Source organism: Bos javanicus, chromosome 3, assembly GCF_032452875.1.
Source record: "Bos javanicus breed banteng chromosome 3, ARS-OSU_banteng_1.0, whole genome shotgun sequence".
NCBI classification, from domain to species: Eukaryota; Metazoa; Chordata; class Mammalia; order Artiodactyla; family Bovidae; genus Bos; species Bos javanicus.
Window position 1 is genome coordinate 75,384,711 of NC_083870.1, and position 14,509 is coordinate 75,399,219.

The 14,509-nt window shown below is 35.0% G+C and overlaps 1 protein-coding gene across 1 annotated transcript in view; it reads right to left on the reverse strand.

Moving 5' to 3' along the window:
* The window catches only part of LRRC7 (leucine rich repeat containing 7), a 622,375-nt gene that overhangs the window by 125,720 nt on the left and 482,146 nt on the right, over positions 1–14,509 (reverse strand). Inside the window, exons 12-14 of the mRNA XM_061411605.1 lie at positions 6,424–6,553; positions 5,338–5,453; positions 1,409–1,478 (exon numbers count right to left, since the gene is read on the reverse strand). Of these exons, the coding sequence (XP_061267589.1) occupies positions 1,409–1,478; positions 5,338–5,453; positions 6,424–6,553 (316 nt within the window). The remainder of the gene's footprint in view (positions 1–1,408; positions 1,479–5,337; positions 5,454–6,423; positions 6,554–14,509) is intronic.

The following is a 14,509-nucleotide window of genomic DNA, read 5'->3' on the forward strand; positions in this document are numbered from 1 at the left end:
ATACATAAGCAACTGTCTTTGTATCTGATATATCACAAAGAATTTACCTATGGATAATAATACTCAATTCTCTATATTAATTTTATTTCAGAAATACAATTTTTGAAGGTTTTTAAAACTTTGATTTTAAATATAATATATAAACATTGAGAATAATCATATTGTTTAATAGTTTACACTTATTTCATGACATTTATTAAGAGTGAAGTACAATGGCAATTTAGGATGCCAACTTGTCTCATGAAACTGAGTTAGAAACCCATTAAATCACTGTTCTAAATAAAAGTTAAATGATGCAGCCATTGTTCTGTTCATTCTTCCACAAGAATATAAATCCTGATATTATGGGATTTTTTTTACAGTGTAAGACTGTAGAAAAGACTGGTCCATTAGCATAGTTTGTATTGATTTCAGAAATGATTATAATGATATATTGATGATTTGAAAAATCTACAGTTCATTGATGACTTGAATTTGAATGACAATATAATTTTTTACTTAGTAGGAGGGAAGAAAGTGCTGTAATGACTGTAGGAATATAAACATTATTCTCACAATTACATAACATTTTGCAGAGGTTTAATTTTTTTATAAAAATTGCCCAATACTTATGTCTGAACAATTCATTTACTGGTAATGTCACTTTTATGCTCAGAAAATAATCATAACAAACTGAATCCAAGATGATTTGTTTTCATTTGGTAATTTATATTTTGGGGCAGGATATTTAAAAATTTTAAGATTACAAGAAAGAAGCCAAAAAAACCCAAAATATGTCAAAATGGTCTATCACTAGTTTGTGGTGGCAAATTAGATGCCTTCGACTATTTTTATTTTCCAGTTAATAAAATTATTCATTAACACTCAATTACTGATTCAATTATAATCTAATTTCATAAGTGTAAGTATTAACATCATAGCAATTTCACAGAAAATATTGATAAGAGCAACAAAAGGTATCACAATATTTTTGAATATATTTTTTAGAATTAAGTTGATATTAATTAAAGCATGGGAAAAAAGGAACACGACAGATAGTAACTCCCTCTTCTGGGGATTGCAGTAATGATTTCTTATTCTTTACCTTCAGAGGTATAATTAAATTACATCCTCTAAGGAGATGTATGTATCACCTAGAAAAATGATCATTTTGTGTATTAGATTTCTGAGAAAGAAGTAGATACTAAATTGAAGTATTTTAAAGGGATGAGAATTATAGTACTGTTTGTCCATAGCAATGGAATACTTATTTGAGTTGCTACCCTTATAAAAATCTCTCCTCCAGGGGATAAAGAATCTATATTTTGTAGTAATTGTGAAAGTCTATTGAGAATAAATTAGTAATTCAACATTTCAATTATAGTTCATTTTAATAAACAAAATAAATCAGGTAATAAAAAAATGTTACCTGATTGTCAGAAAGCCACAAAGCTGCAAGCTCCTTCAGTTTGGTAAATGAGAATGGTAAATTCTTCAATCTGCAAAAACAAGAAATTTCTAATAGCATGGGTGAAGATGGATAAAGATCATTTAATGAAGAGGTATTTAGAATACTATAACTTATTTATTTCATTCTTCTCTTTACTTCTTTCTCCACTGAGTAGCCTGAGGAATCATTTAAAAGTGAAAACCTTGAGTCTACAACTCTTCAAATGATAGGATAAACCCCCAAATTGTTACCATGCCTCGTCAGACCCTCCAAGGTCTGGTCCCCTCAAACCTCTGGTCCCCTCAAACCTCTGCACGGCTTCTTTGCTACTCTTTTCCTGACAGTCCTGTTAGTGCCACTGGCCTTCAATCAGCCTACTCCCAGGAATAGCCAAGCTCCTTTCTCTGCCTGGAATACTCTTTCTTCCATACTTCACTTAACTAAAATTCCACAGATTCTCTAGTCAGCTGAAATGCCAGTTTCTGAAAGAAGCTTTTCTTGACTCCTCACTTAAATTTCTTTCCCCAATCTAGTCTCAAAGCACTTTTACTTCATGGACATATCTCAGTTTGAAATTACAATATTTATTTTTGTAGTTTTTTTTTTTTAGGGTTACTGTTTAATATCTCTTTGAAACTCTAGACTCTATGAGGGCAAGAGCCATTTCCATCTTATTACTAAATGAATTTACAGCTCTGAATTTTATATTGATTCTTGAAAGTGTGTCCTTTTGTTCTTCCACCCTGTATACATCATTTAATAGATATTTAATAGATATTCAAAGAGGCAATCTTTAAAAATAGCATTTTAAGGTATGTGAAATTGTATTCAATCAAAATTATCCATTAAGCTTTGGCTTCAGCCTGTGGAGGGTCAAATCACCAATTGCCTACTTCAACATAAATAAGATATACCTGAATTGTGGATGATCAATATATTGTTATTACATGAATTACCATCGTAGCTAGTCAGCACAGTGAATAATGCAAACAAGGCACACCAGTGAATTTATTGTTACTTTCTGCATGTTCACTTTTGAATACAGACAAACATTTTAGATAGGACTTGGAATGAAAATTTCTGTTAAATCTTTAATATGTTGGAATTCTATCAACCAAATGATGAATAAATATATTTTGATAACAGAGATGGAAAATGTCACAATAATGAATAAGGATTTTGGAAGCAGTTAATTGTATCTCCAAAGGCACTATTAAATAACAAATACGAAAAGATATTGACAAGCCTATAAACATATAACAGAGTGTGCATTGGCTAGGAAATTTTAGGAAGGATATAATGACCTTGCTGAGCTAATAGGTACTTGTAAAACATAAGAATATAAAGAATAAGAGATCAAATTATATTATAATTATTTTTTAATATAATATTATACTAGCATTTATAACATTTAACCAAACTGTTCATAAAAGCTATTTCTAATTTTGGTTATTTAGTTTAAGTTGGAAATTATAAAGTAAGATGCTATGAGAAGTTTTTACATCATGTGGAGATGAATTGAAAGTAAAATATCAATTCTGCCACATTAAAATTACACGAGGGGATAACTCTCCAGAATCATTTACAATATCCATGATAAATCACCAGGCAAATCATAAAAGTAGAATATGGAAAGAAACTGTCAGAGAAGATGTTACCCGTATTTTTTTTTCACCACCATCACTTTCACCACCATTGAAAGTGAGGCTTTATTTAGTATTGTAACTGTCCAGTAAATTGACCACAGGAGCAATCCTATAGTTGATAGTATAAATGAATCATTGTTTCTTAACTGTAATGACAAACTTCTAAAATTTATTGTATTGAGAATATAAAATTGGAGTCATCATGACTTTTAAATAACATGACTTTTAAAATAACTTTTAAATAATCATGACTTTTAGATATTTTAAATGTTAAATAATATTTAATCTTTTATTCAAGCAGTTTATTCTCTGATAGTGATATTCAACTTTTACCTCAGCTTTGACTGAATATTGATTTTAATCTCAGGTTAAGATTCATTTATTGCACGACATTGTAAAGCAACTATACTCTCCAAAATTAAAAAAAATTCAGTGATTAATTCATCAATTTAAAATATTCGTTTGGTTCTATATTATGCTCCAATCACTGTATTAGCAGATAGATTAGCTTATATTTCTGACTTGATGAAGTACTTAAATTCCTAGTATTATGAGATTCTCAATGTCTTATTAATATCTTTTGTAATAGCTTTTAGCAATGTACTGTCCTATGGTAAGCACTCACATAGGCTATATTTGTTGGATAAATAATCGCATTAGTAGTCCTAACTATGGGTCACTTAAATATTTTATAAGCATATTTTCCATATTGTGTGAATTATTCATGTATAAAATTTGAGTGGACCAAGAATTCAGGAAAAACTTCCAGCTCATCATGAAAACTCTTCCTCCAGTTTGACAGTAATGGAACTTGGTTCCACTGGGGACTGTAACTGAACCCACTGGAACCCATCTTCCTATGATATCTCTATGACCGTATTTATAATATTGTTCACAAGAATATAATTAGAAAATTCTGAAAAATGTCTTACTGAAAGTTGAACACAATATTTAATGCATCTCCTTCACTGTCCTGTCAAAGAGTCAAAACAAGAAATGGGTTGATTTGAAATGAATTACTCTTGTTGCAGCAAGTTATGAAGCTTCTTGGTCACCTTGATTTTAAAAATAAAATTCCAAAGCTTTTAAAAAATGTTTAATTCTTTACATGAAAATATTATTGAGTTGCTGCTGCTAAGTCGCTTCAGTCGTGTCTGACTCTGTGCAACCCCATAGATGGCAGCCCACCAGGCTCCTCTGTTCCTGTGATTCTCCAGGCAAGAATACTGGAGTGGGTTGCCATTTCCTTCTCCAATGCATGCATGCATGCTAAAAAGTTGCTTCAGTCGTGTCTGACTCTGTGCGACCCCATGGACAGCAGCCCACCAGGCTCCTCTGTCCACGGGATTCTCTAGGCAAGAATACTGGAGTGGGTTGCAATTTCCTTTTCCAATTATTGAGCTACTAAGTGCATTATTATTTTTTTTTCCCCTCAGACAGACTAACAAATAACAACTCACACTTACTGAAACTTTAGAATCTAAACATTCTCCATGATTCTATAAAAGCTAATCTTTGATAGTTTTGTTGCAGTCTCAGCTTCTCATATTATCATTTGTCTGACTGAAACTTAATGAAAACACAGAGTTCAAGTAGTCTGTTCTATTCCATCACCACTTTATCTTTTTAGTAGTTATTTTTAGTCAATATTGATTTTTGTAGTTTCCTATTTGAGAACATTTGTGGTAGAGATAAAGATGAATTGCATTTTCACCTTTACTTTCTGCCTGTTCATCAATTTAACACTTTAGTCACAAGAAGAGAACCTATTCTTTCTTTTCCATTCTGAACATGGCTAAATAACCATTTGGTTGTCCTTACTATAATGCACAAAACATGACTTTTTAGTATTAGGTTCTTGGCATTATTCTTACCAGTGTTTTGGTGGTGTGGACAGTATACAAATAGCTCAGTTAATTTACTGGAGACATAAATGTATATATGAAAACACATATGTGCGTACATACATACCTATGCACATATTTTTATTATCAAATTTTATAGATTTTTATTATAATTATTTTCTGTGTCTTCATAATGTTATGCTTTCTGCATATGGGAGGGTTTTGGCATATAATTTTTGAAATATCAGTTTAAAAATAATTTAGCTTCTGCTATTTTCTAATTGAATATTTTCATATTTATATAAATATTTGCATCCCATATATTTCATAAGACATAGGAAAATTTTCCAAAATTATTAATAAAAAGGAATAATTTGATTTTAGAAAACAATGAGATTGTGAAATGTTTCAAAAATACCTGTTGTCACTCAGATTTAAGACTCTTAGTTTCTGCATCTGTCCAATCTCTTCAGGAAGAAATTCCAGCTTATTGGAGCGTAGAGACATGACTGTTACATTCTTACAGCTTCCAATCTATAGGTAACAAAAAAAGTAAAGGATCACAGTGTAAACTATTCTATATTAATATTTATAATTTATAAAGTGATCTGATTGATTTATAGATTTTCTTATCACTTCTAAGACTCAATATGTGCATTGTTTAATTTTTTATTGTATCTTTAAAATATGTTTAAAATATATTATATAATATATTCCTTTAGATATTAAGGCAATGTATATCTCATATTCTTATACATGTTACAAAGGAATAATTTTCCTTTAAATTTTATGATTAGAATATTTGTCAGCTTCATTGTTTTCATAAATCCCTTTTTTGTCTATCCAAATAAGCACTAATAATATTGTTTATAAAAGATCATGTATACTCAAACATGAAGTCTTATTGACATTTCCTTTGCAAAATTAGTTTAACTTCACATTACAATGGTACTTTTGTTTTTATTTATAACTTTTGTTTCTAAGACAATGATATATGGATTACTGCTCCTGATTATGAAAGCATTTAATAGAAAATGTTAAATTTAAAATATACTTCACAGTTTTTTCTTGACATGAATAAATCAAAGTCCCGTTTGGAGATGAATGCTAATGAACCCCTTTGGTGTATTGTGAAGTTAAAATAATATTATGCAGCATGATACTTTAAAAAACTTATTTACACTAAAACTTTCACTTAGAAATGGAAACATAATTACCTCCAAATTTATTTAAAAACTGTTCATAAAAGCAAAATATATAAATTGTTTACATGAATTTATTTTATTACAATTTTTGGCAAGCAATGTTTAAGTCAAATGCATTTCCTTGGTCAAATATAAGAACTTATCCCTTGTTATTTTAAAAAGAATGATTAACAAATATATAACTCCTATATACATTCACAGCTCAACTCATGAAGCTACGCTGCTAATGCACCTGTTAAAATTTATATCCAAAACAGAGTCATTAAAAATTAATTAATAGAAACAAATTTATTCCTCACTTCTCTGGGCAATTCTGGAAGGAAGTTCTCATCAACTGCTAATGTTCGAAGACTGTGAAGGTAGCCAATAGTAGAAGGTAGAGACTCCAGTTCATTACAGCTACAGTCAAATTCTTCTAATAAAGATAAACTGAAAATTTAAATACATTAGTTAGACATTCTAAAAGGTCAGATGGCAAAAAAATTTTGAAAAGCCCACATATTAAAATTCACCAACAAAAGTTATTTATGTAGTGACTGCTTAATATTATGTAAGTTAATTTATCAGTTCCACCAAATGGTTCAATATCTCTTAATAAGTGGTTCAATTTGGTAAAATAAATCTAGTTCATTTTTCTCCTTTCTTAATTCACTTGTTGTTTAATTGAGCCTGAGAATGACAAAAAGTTTTGTCTGCTTTTATACAACTTACATGTCTCTTATAGTCAGATGCTCATAATGTATATCCTTAGAATGAATGCATGTAAGTACATGGGCAGGTAAAAGGTATAGATGGCAGGTACAAGAAAGAGAAGAGAAGGGGGCAAAATCTTAACAACAAAACCACTGATTAGATGCAAAGTATTTTACTAAGCATTTTAGAGATAGAAGTAACTATTTTCCTTAAAGAAACTCTATCAGATATCTATTGTTTTAAACCTCTCTTACATATAAGGAAATAGAGGCATAAAGAGGCTAAGCAACTAGCCCGAGGCCGCACAAAAGTAGGAAAGCTAGTACCTAAATGCAGACAGCGTGACTCCACTGTATCTTCTTGCCTCTCCGCCTGTGCCTTTCAGTAGCAGATGCTACAGACAGGGCATATGTCAGCCTGCAGATGTGTATCAGTTACTTTACAAAGTATTTTAAAAAGTGGTAAACTCTATATAATGACCCAGACTTTTGGTGTCTTTTGAAAAATAAGGATGATCTGCCAGTACTGGACCTTTATTCTCCCATGACAAGTAAAGAAAGCAGTGTAATGGCAGCTGCCTTCAAATAAGCACAGTTCTCCAATTTGCCAAGATCCCCACCACTCCAAACTTAGCCTACTTTACCCCCAATCTACACAAAGGAATCCCATGAATACACATTCAAGCTATCACAAAGGAACAAGACATTTCATTGCTTGGTTTGAGACAGTTGGGAAAGAAAGGGGGCCTGGCACAGAGTAAGCACTAGCTATATTTAAGTTTCCTTTGATGGTAATATTATTACACTGTTCCTACCATTCATATCATTGCTTTACTGTAACAGGAAGGAACCCTCAAGGGTAATGATCTCACCACTGTAAAGGGAAGAATGAATTAGAAGTAGTTGGAATAAGGTTGTTGAATCCTCTTCCTTTTTCTTTATCTTGGAACTAGCTGGCTTGAAGGTAATTTATTCCCATCATTTAGTTAACAAGTGGACACAGAAATTAAGCATTTAGGTTTTAAGTTAGAATGGATTTGTGTCCCAGCTCTGTTGCTTATTAGATGTATGATCTTGGATATCAAAAAATAAAACAAGGATCAGAGCTCAAAAATCAAAGCTGATTTTATTTATTGCCAGGCAAGGGAACATTCCCTGCTTACACGCAGAAGAAATTCACTTAGTAGCACACTGGGAGGTGAGGTAGGGGGGAGGTCAGTGCCAAAAGGGGGTGGCAACAGGGTGTCATGATGATCATGCTCATTAAAAATGAAAAATTTGCATTATGGAGAGGGTAGAATAAGTGCACAAGTCTGTGTACAATTGGGTAAATCAAGTCCTATTATTCATGGGAAGGGAAGAATCTAATTCAGTCAAGTCTAGCCTGACCCTGATCAGGGTAATTCATGATTCATAGTTCTTAACAGCTTCAACTGGTTAGAACCCAGAAGTGGGGAAGCACAGCATTCAGCTGTGAACAATAGCTTTGGTGTGCATGCTCAGTCCTGTCCAATGCATGCTCAGTCATGTCCAACTCTGTGTGACCCCATAGACTGTAGCCACCAGGCTCCTCTATCCATGGGGTTCTCCAGGCAAGAATACTGGAATGGATTGCCATTTCCTCCTTCAAGGGATCTTCCCAACCTGATACAGGGATCAAACACGGTCCTCCTGTGTCTCCTGCATTGGCAGTTGGTTTATTTACCACTGAGCCAACTGGTAAATGAATAATAACTCTAGAGTTCAGTTCAGTTCAGTTGCTCAGTCTTGTCTGACTGTTTGAGACCCCATGACGGTAGCAGGCCAGGCTTCCCTGTCTGTCACCAAATCTTGGAGCTTGCTCAAACTCATGTCAATCGAGTCGGTGATGCCATCCAACCATCTCATCCTCTTTTGTCCCCTTCTCCTCCTTCCTTCAATCTTTTGAGTCTTTTCTAATGAGTCAGCTCTTTGCATCAGGTGGCCAAAGTATAGGAGCTTCAGCTTCAGCATCAGTCCTACCAATGAATAGGACTGATTTCCTTTAGGATGGACTCGTTTATCTCCTTGCAATCCAAGGGACTCTCAAGAGTCTTCTCCAACACCACAGTGCAAAAGCATCAATTCTTCAGCACTCAACTTTCTTCATAATCCAAATCTCACATCCATACATGACTACTGGAAAAGCCATAGCTTTGACTAGACAGACCTTTGGCGGCAAGGTAATGTCTCTGCTTTCTAATATGCTGTCTAGGTTGGTCATAACTTTTCTTCCAAGGAGCATGTGTCTTTTAATTTTATGGCTGCAGGCACCATCTGTAGTGATTTTGGAGCCCCCAAAATAAAGTCTATCAATGTTTCCATTGTTTCCCCACCTATTTGCCATGAAGTGATGGGATGAGCAGATGCCATGATCTTAGTTTTCTGAATGTTGAGCTTTAAGCCAACTTTTCCACTCTCCTCTTTCACTTTCATCAAGAGGATCTTTAGTTCTTCTTTGCTTTCTGCCATAAGGGTGGTGTCATCTGCATATCTGAGGTTAGTGATATCTCTCCCAGCATTTGGTAATTCAGCTTGTGCTTCATCCAGCCTGGAATTTCACATGATGTATTCTGCATACTAGTTAAATAAGCAAGGTGACAATATAGAGCCTTTCTACTGCTACTGCTGCTAAGTCACTTCAGTCGTGTCCAAATCTGTGCGATCCCATAGATGGCAGCCCACCAGGCTCCCCCGTCCCTGAGATTCTCCAGGCAAGAACACTGGAATGGGTTGCCATTTCCTTCTCCAATGCATGAAAGTAAAAAGTGAAAGTGAAGTCGCTCAGTCATGTCCGACTCTTAGCGACCCCATGGACTTCAGCCTACCAGGCTCCTCCACCCATGGGATTTTTCCAGGCAAGAGTACTGGAGTGGGGTGCCATTGTCTTCTCCGATAGAGCCTTGGGGTACTCTTTTTCCAATTTGGAATCACATGTTGTTCCATGTCCAGTTCTGACTGTTGCTTCTCGATATGCATATAGATTTCTCAGGAGGCAGATAAGGTGGTGGTTCATGTACTGTTGAAGCCGGCTTGGAGAATTTGAGTATTACTTTAAATTTTGTAGCATTACTTAAATTGAAGAAAGTAGGGAAAACCACTAGACCATTCAGGTATGACCTAAATCAAATCCCTTATGATTATACAGTGAAAGTGACAAATAGATTCAAGGGATTAGATTTGATAAACAGAGTGCCTGAAGAACAATGGACGGAGGTGTGTGACATTGTACAGGAGGCAGTGATCAAGACCATCCTCAAGAAAAAAAAAATGCATAAAGGAAAAATGGTTGTCTGAGGAGGCCTTACAAATAGCTGAGAAAAGAAGAGAAGTGAAAGGCAAAGGAGAAAAGGGAAGATATACCCATCTGAGTACAGAGTTCCAGAGAGTAGCAAGGAGAGATAAGAAAGCCTTCCTCAGTGATCAATGCAAAGAAATAGAGGAAAACAATAGACTGGGAAAGATTAGAGATCTCTTGGATAAAATCAGAAATACCAAGGGTACATTTCATGCAAATATGGGCACAATGAAGGACAACAATGGTATGGACCTAACAGAAGTAGAAGATATTAAGAAGAGGTGTCAAGAATACACAGAAGAACTATACAGAAAGGATCTTCATGACCCAGATAACCATTATGGTGTGATCACTCACCTAGAGCCAAGAATCTTGGAATGTGAAGTCAAGTGGGCCTTAGGAAGTGTCACTATGAACAAAGCTAGTAGAGGTGATGGAATTCCAGTTGAGCTATTTCAAATCCTAAAAGATGATGCTGTGAAAGTGCTGCACTCAACATGCCAGCAAATTTGGAAAACTCAGCAGTGGCCACAGGACTAGAAAAGTTGTTTTCATTCCAATCCCAAAGAAAGGCAATGCCAAAGAATGTTCAAGCTACTGCACAATTGCACTCATCTCACACACCAGCAACGTAATGTTCAGGATTTGTTAAATGCTCAGGATTTGTTAAATAGCATTAGTCTTCCATTAACATGGCTCAAATTCCAATTACCTTGGGATATCAGTTGTGAAAGTGTTAGTCACTCAGTTGTGTGTGACTCTTTGCAACTCCATGGAGTTTAGCTCATGGACTGTAGCCCATGAACTATAGCCTTCCAGGCATGGAATTTTCCAGGCAAGAATACTAGAGTGGGTAGCCATTCCCTTATCCAGAGATCTTTCTGAACCAGGGATTAAACTTGGTTCTTCTGCATTGCAGGCAGATTCTTTACTGTCTGAGACACTAGGGAAGGTCTATATTAACTGTGAATAACTACATGAAGTAAAAGCTTTGCTGCTAACTCTTCAGCCCACAGATCACAATGTAAATAACAGACGCGCATCATGATCAGTGATGAGTCTCATTACTCTTTTCAGTCTGTCATTGATCAGCCTCTGTGCATCTGCTCTTCAGTTCACATATGGACAGTAAATCCTGTAGTTGTGTTGCCTTCTTGTCAATCAGCTGTGAAGAGATACTATTGGCACCAAAATTTAACATTTAAAGCACTACTCCTGTTGGGTAATGCTCTTGGTTATCCTAAGTTTCTTGGGGATTTAAATGAAAATATGAAAATTTGCTTTCTATCACCAAGGACAACTTCATTAATTCAACTGGTAGACCAAGTAGCTATTTCAATTTTGAAAGCCTATTATTTTACACACATTTTGGAATAAGTTTGATGCTATAACTAGAGATCGGACAGTTTCTTTGGCTGAATTTTAGAAGAAATATGACATAAAGCATTCAATTGAAAATATGCATGCATCATGGGAGGAAGTAATAGCAAGTAATATGGATGCAGTATAGCAGAAACTTTCAGCACAATGTGCAAATAACACTTAGGATTTGAACTGAACATATGTGGGATTATAGAAGAAACAGCTGACTATGGGAATGCTTGCCACTATTCAAGAGCCTTTAGATCTGCTGCCAGAGGAGCTTAGTGAAGGAAAACTTGTTGACATCAAGGAGGAAAGTCATTGTAATGAAAAGGATGATGTCCCAGAGGAAGTGACTCTGGCAATAAACTTTACATTAAAGAAACTCTTAGAGATATTTCATGGTGTTGAAAGCATGAAGGATAGAAGTTTGGAAGCTGCTCCAAGCTTAAAAGAGGATGACATTTCACTGATACATAGAAAGGGTGTCCACTCTGAATTATGACTCACATGATGAAAACAAGGCAAGTACTGTTCAAAGTAATTTTGATAGTTTTTTTTTTTTTCACAAAAAACCCACTTTAATTCTTAATGCTCCTAATGTTTACAATGATGATACATTAAATACATGTTGGTTTTATTATTTTTCCATTTTTCCAATATATTGATAACCAACAGTAACAGTATTTGATGTTTTGAAAGGGTTTAAAGATCCTTCATGAAAACTATCATAATTTTCCTTATTGATTAAAAAGATTATTTTGTACAGTTTCAGTGTGCATGGTTGTTTTCATAGTCCCCACGACAATGTAAAGTGAGCACTTCCTGAAATAAAAAGATAACATTTTTACTGGATCATGGGCTATGTTGAATTAATAATTTATACCCTGAAATTATTTTACACCTTTGTGTTACAAAGAAAACTTAGGTGCAAAACACACATCCTTCAATTATCTCTGAAATTCAAAGGATTCAAACTCAAAATATGACATTCCAACTGACTTTACTGATGGCTGTCCTGCTATAAATCACCTAAAGTATTTTATTACAGGATCCTGAGTACAGTTGTACCATATTACTCACATGATCACTGGTGTCCAAAGGATAGACAAAAGTAAGTGAAATAAGTCTGACAGAGAAAGACAAAGATTGTATGATTGCACTTGTATGTGAAATTTAAAAATAAGCATAAAAGTGAAAAAATAACCAAGCTCATAGACACAGTGAGCAAATTGGTGTTTACCAGAGGTGGGGTTAGGCAAGTATGAAAAATGGGTGAAAGTGATCAAAAGGAACCAACTTTGAGTTATAAAATAAATAAGTCAGGACGAGCTAATATAGCACTGTGCTGTTGTTTAGTTGCTAAGTCATGTCTCTTTTGTGCCCCCATGGACTGTAACCTGCTAGGCTCCTCTGTCCATGGGATTCTCCAGGCAAGAATACTGGAGTGGGTTCCCATCTTCTCCTCTGAGGGATCTTCCGGACCCAGGGATTGAACCTGCGTCTCCTATGGCTCCTGCATTGCAGGCAGATTCTTTACTGTTGAGCCACCAGGGATTTGTAACTATATATGGTGACAGATGTTAGCTAGACTTATTGTAGTAACCATTTTGCAGTATATACAAATTTCACATCATCCTGTAGCACACCAAAACTGCATTGTTTGTGCATAAAAAGACAAAAACCTATCTTTTTAAAGAAGTTTTTTCTATTGTCTATAATAGTGCACATTGAAAGTAAAATCAAGCTACAAAGAAGTGTAGAATACTTTAAAAAAGTGCTTTCCAGGGAATTCCCTGGTGGTCCAGTGCTTAGGACTCCATGTTTTCACTTCAAGGGTGTGGGTTCAACCCCTGATTGGGGAGCCAAGATCCCACAAACAGCATGACCGAAAAACCCAAACAAACAAAATACAAAGCAGTACTTCCCAATCTTTTGCGTGCATATGGATCCCCAGGCGAACTTGTTAAAATGCAGATTCAGATGTAATGATTTGGAATGGGGCCTAGATTCTGTGTTTGTAACAAGCTCCTGGATAATATAGAAGTTGCTGGTCCTGGGACCACACATTTTTAAAGTCCTTTGCTAATATTTCAAGGATAACATGAAACACACACACACAAAATATGTCAATGACAGCTAAAATTCATGTATACATATTACAGTAGTTGTGTTGGTAAAATTTTGCCTTCGACCACATGTCAGTCCTAGTGACACTATTGGAGGCAGTAATGCTTGATGTTAAACACAATACTGACTTAGTGTTCTAAAACTGTTCTCTAAATCTAAAACTACATTGTTCTCTAGTTCAGTTTCCATGAATTAGTGTTGGATGAGAAGATATTGCCCTTCTCAGGGTATCATTTGAGGTTATTATTAACCCTCAGTTACTGAGCTAATGAGGAAGTGGAATTATGACTGTATTACATAGCTAATGTATAATTTCACTTTAACTTCATGTATGACCATTAGAAACCATCAGATGCCATTAAATCTTCTATTATGTAGGTGGTAATAAACATAAAAGTAAATGACTTTGGGCTTCACTTTCTTAGTTCACTTTTAAAACAATAGAAGTAACGTTGGGGATGTGAAAAATGTTGAGACAGGCTTGCATAGTCGTTTAATAGTTGAGTGCACTTCATCTACTTATTAATCCCTGTGTTCTCATCTATAAAATTGGTTTATAATGCCTGCTGTATGGAGTATCAGGGACGATTCAAGGTATGCTACCTTGCTAGCTCAGGGATGCCAAGGTGGTGCTAGTGGTAAAGAACTTGCCTGCCAATGCAGGAGACATAAGAGACTTGGTTCAATCCCTGGGTTGGAAAGATACCCTGGAGGAGGGCACGACAACCCACTCTAGTATTCTTGCCTGTTGAATCCCATAGACAGAGGAGCCTGGCAGGCTACAGTCCATAGAGTTGCAAATAGTCGGACAAGACTGAAGTGACTCAGCATGCATGCACCTTGCTACCATACTGATTTTGGACTTCTCAGCTTTCAGAATTTAGA